This window comes from Magallana gigas, chromosome 4, assembly GCF_963853765.1.
Source record: "Magallana gigas chromosome 4, xbMagGiga1.1, whole genome shotgun sequence".
In the NCBI taxonomy this organism is placed as follows: Eukaryota; Metazoa; Mollusca; class Bivalvia; order Ostreida; family Ostreidae; genus Magallana; species Magallana gigas.
Window position 1 is genome coordinate 36,064,289 of NC_088856.1, and position 22,161 is coordinate 36,086,449.

The 22,161-nt window shown below is 33.0% G+C and overlaps 1 protein-coding gene and 1 long non-coding RNA gene across 2 annotated transcripts in view; both read right to left on the reverse strand.

Moving 5' to 3' along the window:
* Positions 1 to 6,219: 6,219 nt before the first annotated feature.
* Positions 6,220 to 7,764, reverse strand: LOC109619423 (uncharacterized). Its single transcript, XR_010712548.1, has 2 exons — positions 7,707 to 7,764; positions 6,220 to 7,582 (listed from the first exon to the last, which is right to left on the reverse strand). It is a non-coding gene; the product is annotated as an uncharacterized lncRNA (long non-coding RNA).
* Positions 7,765 to 10,000: 2,236 nt separating this feature from the next.
* The window catches only part of LOC105332968 (uncharacterized), a 172,347-nt gene continuing 160,186 nt past the window's right edge, over positions 10,001 to 22,161 (reverse strand). The window contains exons 2-3 of the mRNA XM_066082284.1: positions 11,879 to 12,008; positions 10,001 to 11,117 (exon numbers count right to left, since the gene is read on the reverse strand). Coding sequence (XP_065938356.1) covers positions 10,437 to 11,117; positions 11,879 to 12,008 — 811 coding nt within the window. The 3' untranslated portion in view covers positions 10,001 to 10,436. The remainder of the gene's footprint in view (positions 11,118 to 11,878; positions 12,009 to 22,161) is intronic.

Here is a 22,161-nt window from a genome sequence, read left to right on the forward strand (position 1 = left end):
AAAGTATAATTTGAGTTATGACACTTTTTTTTTATCAACTTCACACTTTTTCAATGCAAAAATTAATGGCGTATATCTTTGCACATCTTTTACAATAATAAGGTCCTAATTTCTTAGATGTTTAAAAAAAACAGAGTTGGAGTTATCTTAAAAATGGCTTAATTTTATAAAGTTATTTTTGTTAAATTTTTAATCCATGTGTTACTCGCTATAGACACTAGAAAATACAGTAGTAGATACAAATAAACTTGCAAGGAAATAAATGTACAAACCACAGATCCATTACTTGGAATACTGGGAGAGTATGGATTGTTTTCTGTTGAATTAAATGATGTAATTCTAACATTAAATAACACCCTTAAATAAGTTCTAAAGACATATAAAAATCCCAAACTTTTATAAAAAATAAAGAGAACAAGATGATGATGGTATATTAACAAAGCAAGTTATTCAACTTATTTGATATCCTGCACAAGAATGTTTCTTTAGATGAAAGAAAAAAAGATGTTTTCATATTTTAACGTCCATGTTCTGATTATTCCATAATGCTTGCTTGCTGATCCGGTGAAAAATTAATCAATTTTTAATATGCATTTTATGCAATAAATTAACTGCATAATACTATGATTGTGTGAAACAAAATATAACACAGATTGAAAACGTAATGTTTGTCGTGTAGTCCATTTCAGAAATTTTCACATAGCAGTGGTTATTTATTGCGTTTACAATGAGAACACTATGCTTATTAATTGTAAGCATGTATTCGTAATTCTATTTAAATTTAAGCACAAAAATAGAGAAGAAACCCTAAATCAAAAAAGAAAAAACATACCGTATTTGTCACCCATAAGTACATGTGTATCACTGAAGACGAAAATACAAAAAAAAGAACATTTTAGAAGGACAAATAAGCGTTGACACAGTAGAAAGGGACAGTTTCTGTTTTTGTATGGGTCATTTTCAAAATTTGTCCAAATACCACAGGCAATATTTCGAAAACAATATATGCACAGTTTTAATTTATTTTTTTTTAAGTTTTATTTTAACAAGCAAATATAAAGTTCCATAAACAATACTTAAACACAAAGAATTATATCGACATGTACTAAAAACTTGATATTTTATGTACATGGACCCAACAAGTAATGTCCATGGTTTTACTTGCTTAGAAGTCGCATTAAAATTAACATTGACAAAAGTTACAGGTTCGTAGAATCATAATCTTAATATCTTGATTGAAATTACTCCACTGAAAAAAAAAACAAATTGTGTCCATAACCAAGAATATCTAAAAACATGCAGCTGTAAGAGTTTAGTATGGTAAAATATGATAATCCTTTAAAATGTAACAACAAGATAATCATTATCCGAAGCGATAAAAACCTGGTTTTGCCAATAAACTTTTAATTTGAATAGGACAGTTTATTGTTGCAGTTAAAAAAAAAAATTTGGAAAGATTTGAAACAAAAATTTAGGGAAAATGTGCCAGTAAGACCAAGAAACGAAACAAGGATATCTACATAACACAAGGGACAATACAAGTAACACAAAGTATATGTTGCGACAAACTCCAAAAGAAATAATGAAGTTCTTCACTACCCCTTCTCTCAAAATAGCAATCATATTGCCAAATGGATGATGATAAGAGCATTTGATTTCCCAAGGAATTGGCATAGGATTTGACTTTATACATTTAAAATCAGACTTGTACCACCAAAGATAAAACAATAGCAAAATAGACTACATGTCTATTCAACATGATAAGTGACAATATAACAAAATAAAATCAAAACCTCAGAATATTGACCAGTTTACATGTATTACTGTATCGAATCAAATATTGGAACACTAAAAGATAACACAAAGGACATTTAAAAAAAAGAAAAAACAATTTTAACTTTATACACATTTCTGCACTTAACACTTTTCAGATAATATATTATATTTCCTATCATAACTCAGATGAACTAAAATTCTTTAACTTTGTAAAACTTTTGGATACCATACACAAAGTTTCGCACCATATTTATTCATGTATATACGTATAAAAAATGAAAAACAGACAACATTTTAACGATGTTTACAACACCGACTGAAATTTGTCCAGCTGAGGATCACTAACTAGTAATCTTAAGCTAATACCATGCAGCGATAATTGTGCTTTTATTTCATAATTCTATTTAGTAGTTCAACATTCTTCGTAATTATGACATGTTTACAAGTTCCACTACTTTATTTGTATTTGTGCAACTGCGATTCTTTATTTTACAGGATAGAAACATTGATAGAAAAAAGAATATGTACGGATTGCAAGAATAATATACACTTGCAGAAAAATTCACACTTGATGAAAGAAAAAGGGAAACGTCGTCGACTGGTTCTCCAAACGCTTTGTATAATTTTTCAGCGATTAGAAATATTTGAAATAGCATAAATACAACTGTTATTCCAGTGATGACCAGGTCCATTTTCCTTTGTTGTGTTTCCTTTCGAACACATGAAGAGTTTTGTAAAGCTTTAACTTTACGAATATGTAACGAAATCATTGCAGAGCAAACTACACACAAAACAACCAGATTGATTATGACACGAATAATAGTTGTCAACGAATAGGTATCTATGTTTGCCATTACATAATGAGTTATAACGCCCAAGAGAGCGCTTAGAAACCAGACTGAAAGTGAACACAAGGAGACAACTTTAACTGTTAAATGTCTCCTGCTTATTAAGGGACGGACTGTGATTAAATATCTTAAAGTGACCGGTAGCAACAAGTATCCAGACGAATTATAATAAAACATGCTAACGGTAAATGTTTTACAAGTAAAAAGTCTAGATATAGACAAGTTGTAAACCGCACCAAACCGAGAATAATGCCTGCAAAGAAATCCGCTAGTGCCAGATATCCAATAGCAGCAAATGTCGGTGTATGGAATTTGGGTTTGTACAGGATTATTGCCATGGCAGCAATGTTTCCAGTGATACCAAGAAATGTTATGACCAGACAAACATACACGAAAGCTGTTTCAAACGTCGTGTCACCAAACATGATTTCAAAGGTAGGCTTGGATTGTAGTTCGTCATTATTGAAGTGAACAGTAGTTTTATTTACAGTCGAATTGCCGCTTCTGTTGAAAATATCACTGTTCTGAACATCATCGTAAAAATCCGTAATGTTTGTTGTAACACTGACATACATGTTAGCCATTTTTATAACTTTAAGTTAACAGCAATTGGTTCTTGAAAAAGTTACCACGATACATGTATCTGCAATACACAAAATCTAGGGTTGCAAAAATAATAATTAAAAAATATGAAATCAAATTTTAAATAATGAATTTTCTTAATCTTTGTCATTTTTATGTATTTTAAATATCATTTTAAAAAATACCTTGTGTTTGACGTGGAAACATTTCTGAAATGATTGTTTTCACAACATTGAAACCTCTTTATTTAAAGAAAACGGACGTTTGTTATGTAATACAGAGGAAAAGACCTTGTGCATCTTGTGTTCTGAATTGGAAGATTCAAATTATTGATTCCGGAGATATTATCTAATATCACATAAACTTTTTAATGAGACCTTAGCAAACGAGGCAATACTTTATACAGGGTTATTTCGCCCTGTGTTATTCTCTCCCTTCTACACATGCAATCATTTTCGCCCCATATTCAATTCGCCCAGACACAGTTCTGCGTAAAGAGGCATAATTTGAGACATTGGAATTCGCCTAGTCCTGGATTAGCCCCCTGACAACGAAGACAAAAGGTGCAAAAATAAAACGAGGGCGAATATTCCCCTGTATACAGTATACAAATATTTTATTTGTGATAAGAAGCATTGATTACATAGAATGGTTACGGACTGACACAAATATCATGAAAATTAAATAAGGTAACTTTATCAAATTAAATTATCAAATTACTTAAGATTACAAAGCAAAAATATTTTTCCCCAGGAAAAGGCTTTATACGACAACGAAATACATGATGAGAAAAATTCCGAATAATTCATAAATTTTCAATTTGGTAAGAAAAAACATGTTAATAAAGAAGAGTTTTATCGTGGTCTAACATAAGTTGAAGAAAACAAGTCCTTGTTCGTATGTGGAACGAATTATATTTAAGAGCATAAGTGCATACACCGGATAAAACTGGGCCATTCAGTCAACTGAAAAGTGACTGAAACGTTACTTAAAAGTGACCAAAATGTTACTGAAATGTGACTGAAATGCTACTGTCACGTGACTAAAATGTGACTGAAAAGTGACTATCATTCAGTCAACATACTTTTTACTGAACGCCATATGTTCATTCTGTGGTTCCTTTCAATTATCAAACCACGACCAAGATGAGCGATCCTCTCCAATCTGGAGAAGAGTGTTGTGCGAACTCCAGACAGTGACTTGAGACGATTGATCCTTCCATCCTGCCAATTTACTAACTCATCAAGACAGATTGTGACAAAGTATTCTTCGATCTTTGGGAAAAAGGGTATGTTTGAAGTTCTACGGAAGAAGTAAAAATTTAGGTCTCTGTTTGCTCTACATGTATATAGTTGCTCTAATTGTTAAACATATTAAGCAATTTGTTTCAGTGTTTATCCCACAAAAAAGTTTACATACGCTAAAGCAAGAAAATCTAATGTCGAAAGAAAAGTATGATGTCCGATTTTTACTTCCTAAAGCATTATTTACCCATTAGACAGTATATTCAATCATATAATTCGTTTAATGCTTCATACACATGTGAAAGTAACTATGCTGACGACATCGGACAAACCTGTATCATCCGCTTCCATATTTTGAGCAAAATCTTGTTTGTTTCTGTATAAGCAAATTACTATTAGAGAAACTGTGTATTTGTCAGGCAAACTTAGAGTGTACAAGATATTGTCTTGGCGAAGGCTTACTATTACGCATGGACATGCAGCTTGAGAATATAATTACATGTACGAAGGGACAGTTTATCTTTTTGGTATTAAATGTCCCACTAGAATAAACATATATAGGTTTACTTCGTATTTACATTTCCATATAGGTTTACTTCATTTGGATCTTCTTTACCTATAATTACTTCATTATCTATACTACTATATTAAAATAATAGACTCGAATTTTTGGGCTTTAATACCGAGAAATTGGAAGAGAACTGTCATTTATTTTATATATTTTAAACATTATTGGCACTTGAAGATTACCAATTTGTTTTTATTTTTTCTTAATTAAGCTTCGCTAATTAATAATCAGCGAAACTTCCTTTAAAAAATCAGGAAATCATATGGATTTTTTGGATTTTACAATCTTGCGCATGTGCATAACATTCATGCTAAATCACGGAAGACTCTTTAGTTTTTGTTTCCAGAATATCACATTTGCATGGATAAACTCAAAAACGATATTACAAATATGTGTAAATTTGTCATATATATACTCTTTTCATCAAAGGAAATACGGGAGATAACTCTAACTCAGTGAATTTAATATGAAAAATATGAATGTCAACTCGAAGCGAGTGAAAAACGTTGCGGGAGAAAGTGTTGACTTCTTCATTAATAAGAATTAAATTCTTAGATGGAAGGTATCTACAGCCTCAAAATGGTTTATAATGAATAATTTGACTGTTATTTTCAGTGCAGCTTCATTAATTTTCTCCAAAATCGTTTCGGAGCGTTTCTGCAATTTTTTGCTACACTACGGGTATATGGGAGGCATTTTAACTGTGGTATAGGCCTGTCCCGAGTCACAGTTCGATTATTCTGTGTCGATGCATCTATTTCATAAATATCCGATATCATATACAATGTTAACCCGTGCATGCACGGGTCAATAGTCTAGTATTCATTTAAGCATATTGCTAACAGAAAGTGTATTAAATACCAAATCCTTTAAATTTGACACCTGCAGATTTTATATATATTCATTTCAATGAAATACGTGTATATATTATATACATGTATCATATCTTCTTTAAATAACAATTAAACAAAGTCGAACACTTCATCTTTTAAAATTGACCTTTGTGAGGAACAATGTTAAATATCTTAATTCTGCAACTTTTAATTTTATTTTATTTTAAGTGTATTGCCCGTTATCATTACATGTATATTTTAATAGATGATGACAATCACATAACCTCAGAATATTGACCACTTTACATGTATTACTGTATCGAATCAGATATTATAACACTAAAAGATAACACAAAGGACATTTCAAAGAAAAAAAGAACAATTTAAACTTTTATACACATTTCTGCACTTAACAGTTTTCAGATAATATATTATATTTCCCATCATAACTCAGATGAACTAAAATTCTTCAACTTTGTTAAACTTTTGGATACCATACACAAAGTTTCGCACCATATGAAGAAGAGACATTTTAACGATGTTTACAACACTGAAATTTATCCAGCTGAGGATCAGATAGCCATAGTAATCTTAAGCTAATACCATGCAGCGACAATGGCATTATTTTTTCATAATTTTATTTAGTAGTTCAACATTCTTTGTACTTAAGACATGTTTACAAGTGTCACTACTTTTTTTTTGTATTTGTGCAACTGCAATTCTTTATTTTACAGGATAGAAACATTGATAGAAAAAAGAATATGTACGGATTGCAAGAATAATATACACTTGCAGTAAAATTCACACTTGATGAAAGAAAAAGGGAAACGTCGTCGATTTGTTCTCCAAATGCTTTGTATAATTTTTCAGCGATTAGAAATGTTTGAAATAGCATAAATACAACTGTTATTCCAGTGATAACCAGGTTCATTTTCCTTTGTTGTGTTTGCCTTCGAACACATGAAGAGTTTTGTAGAGCTTTAATTTTACGAATATGCAACGAAATCATTGTAGAGCAAACTACACACAACACAACTAGATTGATTATGACACGAATAATAGTTGTCAACGAATAGGTATCTATGTTTGCCATTACATAATGAGTTATAACGCCCAAGAGAGCGCTTAGAAACCACACTGAAAGTGAACACAAGGAGACAACCTTAACTGTTAAATGTCTCCTGCTCATTAAGGGACGGACTGTTATTAAATATCTTACAGTGACCAGTAGCAATAAGTGCCCGAAAGAACTATAATAAAACAAGCTAACGGTAAATGTTTTACACATAAAAACGTCTAAATATGGACAAGTTGTAAACCGCACCAAACTGAGAATAATGCCTGCAAAGAAATCCGCTAGAGCTAGATATCCGATAGCAGCAAATGTCGGTGTATGGAATTTGGGTTTGTACAGGATTATTGCCATGGCAGCAATGTTTCCAGTGATACCAAGAAATGTTATGACCAGACAAACATACACGAAAGCTGTTTCAAACGTCGTGTCACCAAACATGATCTCAAAGGTAGGCTTGGATTGTAGTTCGTCATAATTGAAGTGAACAGTAGTTCTCTTTATAGTCGAATTGCCGCTTCTGTTGAAAATATCACTGTTCTGAACATCATCGTAAAAATCCGTAATGTTTGTTGTAACACTGACATACATGTTAGCCATTTTTATAACTTTAAGTTAACAGCAATTGGTTCTTGAAATAGCTACCACGATACATGTATCTGCAATACACAAAATCTAGGGTTGCAAAAATAATAATTAGAAAATATGAAATCAAATTTTAAATAATGAATGTTCTTAATCTTTGTCATTTTTATGTATTTTAAAAAACATTTTAAAAAATACCTTGTGTTTGACGTGGAAACATTTCTGAAATGATTGTTTTCACAACATTGAAACCTTTTAAAGAAAACGGACGTTTGTTATGTAATACAGAGGAAAAGACCTTGTGCATCTTGTGTTCTGAATTGGTAGATTCAAATTATTGATTCCGGAGATATTATCTAATATGACATAAACTTTTTAATGAGGCCTTAGCAAACGAGGCAATACTTTATACAGGGTTATTTCGCCCTGTGTTATTTTCTCCCTTCTACACATGCAATCATTTTCGCCCCATATTCAATTCGCCCAGACACAGTTCTGTGCAAACAGGCATAATTTGAGACATTGGAATTCGCCTAGTCCTGGATTAGCCCCCTGACAACGAAGCAAAAATAAAACGAGGGCGAATATTCCCCTGTATACAGTATACAAATATTTTATTTGTGATAAGAAGCATTGATTACATAGAATGGTTACGGACTGACACAAATATCATGAAAATTAAATAAGGTAACTTTATCAAATGAAATTATCAATTACTTTAGATCACAAAGCACAAATATTTCTCCCCGGGAAAATGCTTTATACAATAACGAAATACATGGTGAGAAAAATACCGAATAATTCATAAATTTTAAATTTGGTAAGAAAAAATATGTTAATAAAGAAGGGTTTTATCGTGGTCCAACATAAGTTGAAGAAAACAAGTCCTTGTTCGTATGTGGAACGAATTATATGCGTAGTAATTCGTATTATTAATGGCAATTAGTGCTAAATTCCCTGATTGCATAATCTATTTTCAGTTATGCTGAGAAAAGATTTTTCTATACACTTCTATCCTCAAATGGCCAGTACAGATATTTTAAATCGTCTGCAAAATGCATTCTGAATGGAAGGCTATACTTTAAGAGCACAAGTCCATACACCGGATAAAACTGTGCCATTCAGTAAACTGAAAAGTGACTGAAACGTTACTTAAAAGTGACCAAAATGTTACTGAAATGTGACTGAAATGCTACTGACACGTGACTGAAATGTTACTGAAAAGTGACTATCATTCAGTCACTTTCCAGACCATTCAATCAACATTCTTTTTACTGAACGGCATATGTTCATTCTGTGGTTCCTTCCGATTATCAAACCACGGCCAAGATGAGCGATCCTCTCCCATCTGGAAAAGAGTGTTGTGTGAACTCCGGACCGTGACTTGAGACCATGGATCCTTTCTTCCTGCCAATTTACTAACTCATCAAGACAGATTGTGACAAAGCATTCTTCGATTTGGGGGGGGGGGGGGGGTATGTTTGAAGTTCTACGGAAGCAATAAAAAAAATCAAGTCTCTGTTAGCTCTATCTAGTTGCTTTAAGTATTGCTCTGTGTGTTCTTATCTGAAGCTAGTCAAACGGGTAAATTGTAGTAAAATGATTTATTTGTATCAAAGAAAATGTTTTTCGAAGAAAATGATTTTGTGTCTTTATCCCACAAAAAGGTTTACCTATACCAAAGCAAGAAAAACTAATGTCAAAAGAAAAGTATGATGTCCGATTTTAACTTCCTGAGGCATTATTTACCCACGTGAACAGTATATACAATCATATAATTCGTTTAATGCTTCATACACATGTGAAAGTAACTATGCTGACGACACCGGACAAACCTGTAACATTCGCTTCCATATTTTGAGCAAAATCTTGCTTGATATTGTATAATTATGCAAATTACTATTAGAGAAACTGTGTATGTATCAGGCAAACTTAGATTGTACAAGATATTGTCTTGGCGAAGGCTTACTATTATGTATGGACATTCAGCTTGAGAATATAATTACTTGTACGAAGGGACAGTGTATCTTTTTAGTATTAAATGTCCCACTAGAATGAACATATATAGGTTTACTTCGTATTTCCATTTCCATATAGGTTTACTTCATTTGGATCTTCTTAACTTATAATTACTTCATTATATTCTTTTAAGCATATTGCTAACAGAAAGTATATTAAATACCAAATCTTTAACATTTGGTACATGAAGAGTTTATATATATTCATTTAAATGAAATATGTGTATATATTATATGCATGTATCATATCTTCTTTAAATAACAATTAAACAAAGTCGAACACTCCATCTTTTAAAATTGAGCTTTAAGAGGACCAATGTAAAATATCTTAATGCGTAATTTTGCAAATTTTTATTTTATTTTATTTTGGTTTCTGTAATAGATTTTTTTTTTAAATTTCTTATTTAATATCTCTCTGAATTATTCACTAAATGTTATGTAATTGCATGCGTAATGTAAAGAACATACAAAAAATAATATTTTATAACATTTATAATTAAAGTTATATTCATAAAAACGCTTTATCATTCACATTCAGACGGATATTCTCGTTCAATTCCTGTTTCCGTTCATGCAATGATTATATTTACAAAATGCAATAATATATTGATATACAAAAATCAGAATAAAATTATATTTCAAAAATAATAAATGTATAAAATTTAAAAAAAATTGTGAGTTATTCAAATTTTCAAAATATATAAAATCTCTATTTTTTTTATCTTTACTTTCATTTAATTTATTTTAAAATCAATTTATACCATTGAATTTTCCTATGACCGGGCTAAACTTATGCTTTGTTACATAACTAGCCAAAAAGATACAAATTAACAGTAGGGTATTTGGTAATAATTAAACTGTTCAATGCATATAGTCACTGAAGTGCTTCAACAAAGCAACTGTGGACAAGTCAATCAATTTCTCTGTCCTGTTTAAAAGAATCTAAACCGAACTGCACATTGTCATAAATGCTCATCTTTGAAGACGACATTTGATCAAAGGTTATAGGTCGTCTGGCAGACGGATAAACAAGAGGCTTTGGTTCAAACGTGTCGTCGTTTGAAGTTTTGAAATGAACAGACTGCTGTTTTTCTGCCATCAATGGCATAGTTTCCACGGGATTATCGTAATCCATGTCTTCAGCGTACGGATTAAATCTAAAGTTGCTTTGCTGGATATCATTATGTTGCTGCTGCTGCTGAGGTTGCTGTCTCTGATTTTGTTGCTTCAGAGTGCTATATGGTGTTGGATGCGATGAGTTCATTGGAAAAGCATACGATTGCTGCGCAACTCGCTGAGGCCCTTGTTGAAACTGTTGCTGTTGCTGTCTCGCATTAGATGTTGGATATTTAGAATTGAATCTGTTATTTTCATGAGCCGCAGTTCCATACTCTGGAGTTGTCCTATTATGAGAACCCAAATCTGCTGCGTTGTTTTGGGATGCATAACCACCAATGGTCACGAATTTCTTTGGTGCAACTCGACCGTTATGGATGCTAGAAGGTGAAGGTGGCGGTTTCTTGTCAATAAAAGCGTATGTCGGAATTTGATCAGAATCTCTTTTGCTGTTTGAAGATGTGTTGATATCGCTCTAAAAATACAGAAGACATTAGGACATAGGCAAGAAATTTAGTTACAGAAAACAACAACATATAATCGCTATGGTAAGTGTGCATCTCCATCACGCTTGTCAATGCTGATGTATTTGTATATGATTGAAATATATTTACATTTTGTACTATATAACCCATAATACAAATGACGCCAAATTGAGGCGCCAGCGGGGTTGGCTTATTTATATTTAAATATTTAGTCGTACGATGGTTTAAAATTATATAAACATAAGTAATTAGGAATCATTCTTTGAATATTATGAGGTGATAATTTCGGTCGGGGCGTGATCAAATCTATCATAAAGCCCTTCCGGCTTTATTGGATTTGATCACGCCCCGACCAAAATTATCACCTCATAATATTCAAAGAATGATTCCTTATTCCTTATTTAAAGATGATACTTGCATGTGTAAAATTAAAGAGGAAATATAATCGGTCCTTTTTTTTCCATCCAAGTGATTCGACAATGAATATGATATTTTTGAGTCGAAAAAACGTTGTCAAACTAAATATAATTATGTAAACATAATAGTCTAAATCTTGGCCATCAGCAGTTATTAATAGAATTTAACACTGGAACCATATATCGGTGCCACTTTGTTTTACAAAGTGCAATCTGTTTAAATTCAGATCCTTGAGATTCCTATATCTCAGTCCTATTAATTCATACTGAGATTAATGTAGATTCCAATAAAAATAAAAAAAAAAGGCCCTTAGATCCTACGAACAGTAACTTACATCTTGGGTTTGCGTTGATTGGTCTTTGACGTACATCACAAAACAGGCGTGTAAGCATAACAGAAAACAGGACAAAACCAGAAGCAGACAAAGGGTGAATAGTAAAGCTCCAATGACAGTCGACACAGTACTGAAAAAAAATATAGAGATCACTATTCTCTCTCTCTCTCTCTCTCTCTCTCTCTCTCTCTCTCTCTCTCTCTCTCTCTCTCTCTCTCTCTGACTCACTCTTCTCTTTAATTCGCAAACTATGCCATGGTCACATGTACTTCTTAACTTAAAGTTTAGAAACTGTCGCCTAAAAGCACATGGGAATATCTAACGAATACGTGTTCACAATATGACAAATAGAGCTACGCCCAATTCACCTGACTCAGATGTCATGAATTTCACAATTTTTTGTAGAGGAGTTCAAGTTATTATGATTCAGTGTGTTTGTTACATGTCGTTGCTCACAAGTAGTTTTTGTTTTGTCTCGAACTAAAGTGGCGCAACGTCATTGGATAAAACCCGTCGAGTGATTGCCGTCTATATTTCTAAAGTCAGCAAGTGGCAAAACAAAATATACAGTATACGAGTCAGTACAATAAAATATATAAGTTTACAATATACGGTAACATGGCGACTGTTATACATCTTTTTTCATGAGGCACGTAGCAGTGTGTGTGTGTGGGGGGGGGGGGGGGGGCAGGCTCATCAAAATATCTTGACAAGCAAAACAAAGCAATTTCCAAAAATCTTCCTAATCTGTGGGGGAGGGGGGAAGGGGTATATCTATAACTTCGATTTCTCTCATTTCCATTTTTTTTACATACTGACCAAAAAAAAGGGGGGGGGGGGGGGGGCAACTCCATAGTAATTCAATTTTTACTATGTAAATTATTTGCTGTGAGAAAAAGTAGACAACACCCCCCCCCCCCCGATGCTACCGTGCCTGTTCATCACACATGGATTTTTTAATCTATTGATATAAGAAAGGTTTGGGTCCTCAACAAAACAAAACACCGAGTCTGTTCCTGAATTTTTACGGAGATATGTTTGATCGCTAAAGAACATAGACGGCGCGGTTGCGTCCCGACTTCTATGGATTCTAACAACCGAGCATATTTCTATTAACAGTCAATTACAAATCTTATGAATAATTTTGAATATAGAGAGAGATTTTGAATATGACTATTAGAGCCTATCGCTTGCAACAAAAACCTGACCTTGGGGTACAAAAAAAACACAACTGTTGCAGCAGAGGCTAACTACATGCAATTGCTCACCATACATATGTTTGTACCTAAATTGTGTTGTGTATGACCAGGTGTAGAGAAAATTATAAAAGACCGGGAATGGTAAATAAGGATTCAGGGATTCAGAATAATGCCTATTTTACCACCATCTAAACGTTATACCAAATTTAGTAAATATTGGTTCAGTAATTTCAGAAAAGTAAGTATTAAATGTCGTGTCCGGTGAATATTGACGACAATGTATAGGAATGGGTGACCTAGATCACATAAAAGGTCGAGTGTTGGTTTTTTTTTTTTGTAGTGGGATTAGGGAAAATAATTTTAAGTGTTCCAAAATACTTAATTTATTTAGTAATATATCTTAAATAGTAACATATAAGATGGCCTCGCAGAAATTAGATTGCGTTCTGTTTGTGAGTTTGCTTCGATGAGTTTCTTGCTTGAATGTCGACAACTGTTTTTCGCCCCTAGTTTCTTCACTTTGGCACGACAACAACTTTGCGATATAACGCAAAATGCTTGCATGGATCAATCTGTTATAAAAATGTTCTTCAAAGATTACATAGAGATTTTCAATAGTTAATGCACGTAGACTAAAATCTCAAATTAAAGCAGTGAATGTTTTGAACGCACTTAAGGTGGTATGGGACACCTGTCGGTATTTATGTGGATAAAAGAACATTGTAATCAAAATGCTTTCACCGTTTTAAAACTTTTAAAGTTGACAATATTTTGACCAAAATATATGCTTTAAATTTTTTGGGAAAGGTAAAAAAGCTTTATCGAACTCATGTCTTGCCGATGTGTAGTTAACGCTCTCACCCATTGAGCGCTAACTACACTGTAAGAAAAAGTTTGTAAAAGTATGCTTGATTTTATTGTTTAATTATTTCGATCGGAAGTGTCCCATACCACCTTAAAGGTTAAAGGGAGTAAAGCACGTTAAAGACACTTACTTTCATGAGTAAAACTAGTGTCTTGCATACGATACGTACGTAAAACGTAAAAATTATCATCTAACTAATAATCTCAAAATTTGTTTTCCCGTTTTTTGTACGATTCAGAAGGCGTCAAAACAGTAATGATGGGCGAAAAAATCAAACACTATGACGAATGAACATAGTAGGGGTTCTTCACCTATTCAATGCTTTGAAAATTAATTTTGGACACGTGTATAATTTTGCCTCTAAAGCATCTGAAAAACAACATCGCCATGCATGCTTATACATGCACCATTACCAACCAAAAAAAAAACCCTGATAAAATCTCTGCTTTAACGCTTATTATTTTTTCTCACATACTAATTGGAATGACACGACATTTTCCCATAACGTTACTGAATTTTAGAAATAAAGTAGACGCGACCCACACAGAACCCCCCCCCCCCCCCCCAACCACCTCATAAATTTGTCAGTGTAGTTCACATTGCTAGCTAATCTTAACATTTGTGTCGAGTTACGATGCGATATCCATAGTAACACTATAACAAATAACACATGTTTATTGGCAGGCTCACAGATATGAACCAGACACAGAGCAAGCATTTTGAGAGTAGTGTACAGTATAGGCAATGTTTGTTCGAATTCCCTACCGGCAACCCATGACTTATTTGATTGATGTCGTTCTATATATGTTTAACTATCTCCGTGGAAGTTGAGACATACTAGTTACTAGATATTTGTAAATCTCTGTTTTAAATAGAAAAATTAGGAGATTTTTGTCTTAATTTTCATTCACATAGGGAGGGAGGTCTGAAGTTGTTCTAAGACAACAAACTAATAAAATGTAGACGCGAGCGAACCCCACCACTGTTTGCGTATATATGTCTTATTATATTAAAACTTTTACCAAGTGTATACATGTCGATATTTTAGATAAAAGATAGTTTAAATGTTATATAGAAAATGTACATATCGGCCAGGAATGCATATACAGAGGAACGATGTTTTCAAAATATATCAACATTTTTTTTAATTATTAAAAAAATTAAAAATTCAGTAAATAAGGAATGTACAATATTATTTAAATTAGAGATAACTTATAATAAATTAAAGTACGTTGTGCTTATTAAAAAGATATACAGCACATGGGTTAACCTTTTGCACTGAGTACCAGAAAGCAAACATCCAATTTGATTCGAAATCGTTTAGTTTTGTCTTAGGCTAGGATATCGTGCTGGAATGGTTGATCCATTATGAAAAGGATGATGGCTGTAAGATTAAACCTGATCTTTTTGCTTTCTGGTATTTCATATACGTTAAAATACCATACTAATGATTCTGAATCTGACCCTCTTGTAAAGTTGTGTTTTGTAAATATATTTTTATTCACAAAATGCTCTAGACCTTTATCGGCTCAAAAAATGTGCAAAATATTGGGAATAAAAATTCTGACAGGTGCAATCGTGAATGAATCGTGGATGGATGTTTGATTTTTTTTTTAAATTATGTAGACCCTCTCTTCCGTCCAGATGGTTACAAACTATAAAAAACTGTGTATTAATCAAGTTACACACTGATATGAGTCTATGCTACCTCAAACTCTGTCGGAACAATTTATGTTTACATATAAAGGGGAGGGGCTTGCATAGGGGAATGAAAAAACAATTACAGGTTTATATACATGTACATAAAGTTCCAGGCGGAATCATAAAATGAAACCGAACCCAAAAATTATGCAACACCGTGCAGCCTCCCTAATCAAGATCTAGCGATGATATAGCGATATGATGAGAAACAGTAGACTGAATTCCGAGGCATATTTCTGAGGAAAAACGGAACAGTTGAGCGATGACAATCAGATGATGAACATGTTTACACATAACAGCAGCAAGTGTTAAATGGAGATATAATTACATGTATATATATAAGAAAACGAAAGTCGCGTGTTCAATGCCGATTATTATTGACCACAAGCTAGTCACTGATAATAAAACCACAGAGTTAGTCTTCTGTACAACAATTCACACTTAAGATATTAATTGTAGTTTATTGATTTTTCCACTCTACATTCAAACATCTCGATGAATATATAAAAACAAGAGGCCCATGGGCCACATCGCTCACCTGAGGAAAAATATGTATGATAGAACAGCTTAATGGAGTCATAATACAAACTATCTGGACAATGTACAATAATACATGTAGATCCTGTATAAATAAAATCCATTTTTCTCCCTGGATATTCTTATGTTTATAATCATAAGTCCCTTTTCTAACAGGATAATTTTATGGTCATATCACATGTTGAATATTGCAGTTCTAAAAAAGGTCATTTACAATTGTTTATACATGTATATGGGATATAAAGCTACATCAAACTCTGAACCTTCTTGTGAGGCCAAAGAATTGTCTTGGGCATAAGTCTCATAAAGAATCATCAGGCTGATTAATTTTCTGAGAAGAAGATTTTAAAGATTTACTCTATATATTCCTATGTAAAACTTTAACACCCCCCCCCCTCCCCAATGTGGCCCCACCCTACTCTCAGGGATCATAATTTTCATAACTTTGAATCTACACTACCTAAAGATGCTTCCACACAAATTTCAGCTTTCCTGGCTGATTAGTTTCTGAGAAGAAGATTTCTTAAGATTTTTTCTATATATTCCTATGTAAAACTTCGACCCCCAATTGTGGCCCAACCCTACCCCCCGGGGTCATAATTTTCATAACTTTGAATCTACACTACATGAGGATGCTACCAAACAAGTTTTAGCTTTCCTGGCTGATTAGTTTCTGAGAAAAAAGATTTTTAAAAATTTACTCAATATATTCCTATGTTAAACTTCGATCCCCCATTGTGGCCTCACCTTACATCCGGGGGTCGTGATTTTTATTACTTTGAATGAATCTACACTACCTGAGAATGCTTCCACACAAGTGACAGCTTTCCCGGTTTTTGAGAAAAAGATTTTTAAATATTTTCTCTATATATTCCTATGTAAAATTTCAATCCCCCATTGTGGCCCCACCCTACCCCTGGGGATCTTGATTTTCACAACTTTGAATTTACACTACCTGAGAATGCTTCCAAACAAGTTTCAGCTTTCCTGGCTGATTGGTTTTTGAGAAGAAGATTTTTAAATATTTACTCTATATATTCCTCTGTAAAATTTCAATCCCCCATTGTGGCCCCACCCTACCCCTGGGGATCTTGATTTTCACAACTTTAAATCTACACTACCTGAGAATGCTTCCACACAAGTTTCAGCTTTCCAGGCTGATCAGTGTCTTAGAAAAAGATTTTTAAAAATTCACCCTATGTATTCCTATGTAAAACTTCGACCCTCCTTGTGGCCCCACCCTACCCCCGGGGATCATGATTTTCACAACTTTGAATCTACACTACCTGAAGATGCAACCACACACCTGTCAGCTTTCCTGGCTCAATGGTTCTTGAGAGGAAGATTTTTGAAATTTTCTCAATTTTTTTCATTAATTTCTAATTATCTCCCCTTGAAAAAGGGTGTAGCCCTTAATTTTCACAACTTTGAATTCCCTTTGCCTAAAAATGATTTGTGCAAAGTTTGGTTGAAATAGGTTCAGTAGTTCAATTCTTGAGAATATGTTGAAAATGTGAAAAGTTTACAGACGGACAGACAGACGGACGACAGACCAAATGTCATCAGAAAAGCTCACTTGAGCTTTCAGCTAAGGTGAGCTAAAAAGATTGGCTATCATCATTATATAGACACATACAAAATAGAAGCGTAAACATTTTTCATTGAAAAGAAAAAAAAGATCACTGTTCTTCTCTTTTGCATAATATTTCATTGTCCAATTGTTATACTTTCCGTCGACAAGGAAAATATAAAAAAATTAAACTCATCTTACTATATTATTACATATACATGTACCCTATTTTCACTTCAGGGTTACTGTTGCTTGTATGCAAAAAAACCATGATCTATACAACAAGCAATGGGAAGTTGCTCTAACCACATCGACAGTCATTTCAAGTATATCTTTTACAACATTTACCATACCGTACAATTCTCATATCATAACAAACCATAGCATTGGAATCCCATACCTTGCACTTGAGTCTCAAACCATAGTATACAATATTTTAGCAAGAGCTTGGACTTTTTGTACTTATTCCACAGCAGCATGACGTAGGTCTGTTAATCTGCATAAACAATTTAATATCAAAATCAAAAGTCACCCGCCAAAACATTGTTTTACATTGGTTTATAAATAGGTGTCTTATGACGCTTAATTCTGATTGGTCCTGCCACCTGTACTGACCATACTGACCATTTTTTTTTCTAAAAACAGTAACGGATATGTCGAAACCTTTTCGAGCCCGCATCCCTGCACCTCAATGCATTACAACAATCATTCATTATGCAATGAATTCTGTATGTGCTGAAAAAAAGTCATTGAGCGGTTACAAAGTTTGTTTTATCGTTTTGCAATAAAAAATAGTTGTGTAATGTGCATATTATATATCAAGGTAAGCCATGACTGACTTATTATACCTTCAAATAAAAGTAGTACATGTACATACATGAATAAAAAGCTTGACATAGATATCTGGTTACAGAAGAAAGTGGATGGTAAAAACTATTTCATGGTATATATTTAGCCAATTAGAATTTTAAACATGTTTAATAATTACTGTAAAAAACACATTTACTGCAGAATATTGAAATATAACAAAAAATAGAATACAACAGCATTGACATGGATATAACATGGAAAATAGTAATTGTGCGTATGGTCTCATGTATTTCCTTATAACACAATATTCACCAAAACAAAGCCATTCAATTTTGGTTTTACAAAATATGTGAGTAAAAAATCATTTTTTAATCCATGCATTCTGCGGTTAATCGGTTCTTTCGGGATTTATGAATGTGCAGGTATATTTTATTAAAGGAATTTAAATTGGCATACCGGTAGGACGATATTCTCAAAACAAACACTGTGCATCAAGAGACACACAATACACATTGTTTAAAGGCTTTGATAGAATTTCCATGCATTACTTTCCTCCTGGTCCTCAATCTTCAATTGTTTTTTCGGTAATGTGTATGACACAACGTGTTGTTTTATGAAGTTACTCGTGGTTCAAAGTTACACCACTGCAAATAGTGTTCGTGACGATCCCATAACGATGTAAAGAATCTTAAATAGATCACACTACTGATTGTTTCTTAATTAACAAGACACAGTAGGACGAGTGCAAAATCAAAATGCATACTAAAAAAAGCCTTGCTAAACTCTGGATCCAATTTTTGGTCCACATCAAAACCTTTGTTATTAAGATCATTCAATGGCTTTTTGCCTGACATGTGCAAGTCATCTAATTGTCTAAAACAAACCTCCAATGCCTGCGCACAACAACAAAAACTGATATTAGTGATCTGGGATTTAAAATACACAAGATAATATTAATAGTTGGAGTACGAGGTAATGCGTCATTCAATACCTATAACTATTACATCTCAGATTAATCACAACGCTTAGTAAGTTCATGTGTGTCGTATATATTAATCCTAATCAAAGCAACAATTGTAAAATAATTATCTATTCTTGCAGCTTATTCAAGATAACAATGTTCACGGCATTAAATCTATCTACCTTTTATTCTACGGAAACAAGCTGATATATTAGAACTTACCGCTGGTGTTACATGTAATTTATCGAAAAGCAACAGGAAGTCATCGGAAATCTCATTAAGTCTTTTGTTTAATCACTGTTTTTTAAAGTTTCAACAGGAAACGGCTGATCGGATTAAATTCGCGTGCATCTCGGCGTTGTTTCAGTTCAATGTAAAAACAGGTGCATTGTTTTTACCAAATATTTAATAAGGTATTTGTATTGTTTATGAATATATTGCACTATTTTGGGACTCTAGATCTATTGTTCAATTTACAATTATCTCTTCACTAAACTTCTCATTAACCTTTCATATTGGTATTTATTAATAGGACATCAGGGTTGTTTTAATTTGTGTACGTTATATTAACAGCTCTAAAACAATACTATTAAAACTTGTAAATCTTGAACGGCCATAGTCTCTGTGTATCATAATGTCTTGAAAGTTTTATGTCGGGCACTTTTACAGGAATGGATTTCTGACAAAACAGTCAAAATTCACACAAGAAAAGAAATTATACATGTAATACATGTCAATATCGCAATATACAGGTTATGCCCAAATTAAATATAAATAAGAGAACCGAAGCAAAATCCACTTTAACATTAACAGAAGTCAAAACTAATGTATATAAAATTTGTAAAATATGTAAACACACTTGTCATAAAAACAACAGAAATACTTAATTGCTCAATTGTTCAAATTAAATACATACACCGATGCCACTGGAAATATTAGACTGCAGATTATGACTAACATAAACTTAATAAAATGCATAACATATTCGCTTAGAAGATGTTGACCTAAATTTTCAGGTTCTTTTTCCAAGGTTTTCATTTCCTCTTCTTCTGTATTAAGAATACGTTGACCCATTTGTTCAGGTTCTTTCTCTGTGGTTTTCATTTCCTCTTCCTCTTTATTAAGAATACGTTGACCCATTTTTTCAGGTTCTTTCTCTAGGGTTTTCATTTCCTCTTCCTCTTTATCAAGGATATGTTGACCTAATTTTTCAGGTTCTCTCTCTAGGATTTTCATTTCCTCTTCCTCTTTATTAAGAATACGTTGACCCATTTTTTCAGGTTCTTTCTCTAGGGTTTTCATTTCCTCTTCCTCTTTATTAAGGATATGTTGACCTAATTTTTCAGGTTCTTTCTCTAGGGTTTTCATTTCCTCTTCCTCTTTATTAAGGATATGTTGACCCATTTTTTCAGGTTCTTTCTCTAGGATTTTCATTTCCTCTTCCTCTTTATTAAGAATACGTTGACCCATTTTTTCAGGTTCTTTCTCTAGGGTTTTCATTTCCTCTTCCTCTTTATTAAGGATATGTTGACCTAATTTTTCAGGTTCTTTCTCAAAAGTCTCCATAGTATTTATGAATTCTACAGTGGTGAAAACTCTGTTCAAAATGACACAGCATTCTTTTATCATTTTATGATCATCTTTACTTATTCGTCGAATAGCCTGAAAAAAAATCATTGACAAAAACTATAACATATACACCGATTTATCTTCAAAATTGCAGTCCAACCATATACATATATTTGAGTCTGCACAAAAAGGAATCTCGCTGTAATGAGAACATTCTTATGTTGCTGCGTAATTTTTTTTTAAATTTATTTTGATGATTGCAAGCTTTTTTGGTTTCAAATCATTTCCTTTTTAAATCGTTATATTATACAAATGAACAATTCCAAGTCCCTTATATAATTTGTCTCATAAATTTGCTTTGAGTAGCTTTTAAAATGTTATTAGCTCACCTGAGCTGAAAGCTTAAGTGAGCTATTCCGATCACATTTTGTCCGTCGTTCGTCTGTCCGTCTGTCTGTCTGTAAACTTTTTACATTTTGAACTTCTTCTCTAAAACCGCTTGGCCAATTTCAACCAAATTTGGCACAAAACATTCCTATGGAAAGGCATATATAAATTGCAAAATGGAAAGACCGAACTTTATTCAAAGCGGAGAAAACAACATAACTGTAGAAAATGGGGGGGGGGGGTGTTGCATTTTTAAAAAACTTCTTCTCGAGAACTACTGAGTTAAATTCAATGTAATTAAGCATAAATAATCCTTATGGAAAGGAAAATACAAATTGCAAAAATTATGGGCTAATTGTGTTTCAAATCTCAGTTATTACGAAAATTATATTAAAGGAAAGGTGTGTTTCAATCAGTTAATAGCTTCGGGTTCGGTAATCCATGAGTCTTGGTAAAATGTGTAGTCAAAACCGGGCCGGGGCAAAACAAAAGACAGTCAGTTATTAATCTGCCAATCTCATTAAAATTTTTAGGATATTTGATGGACCAGTATATTTGTATTCGCTGTAAATATTGCTGCAAAACAATGCGTATTTTAGAATTGACGATTGCCGATCTGCCCCGCCTTTTATTTTGCCCTGGCCCGGGTTTGCCTACCCATTTTACCAAGACTCTTATTCCATA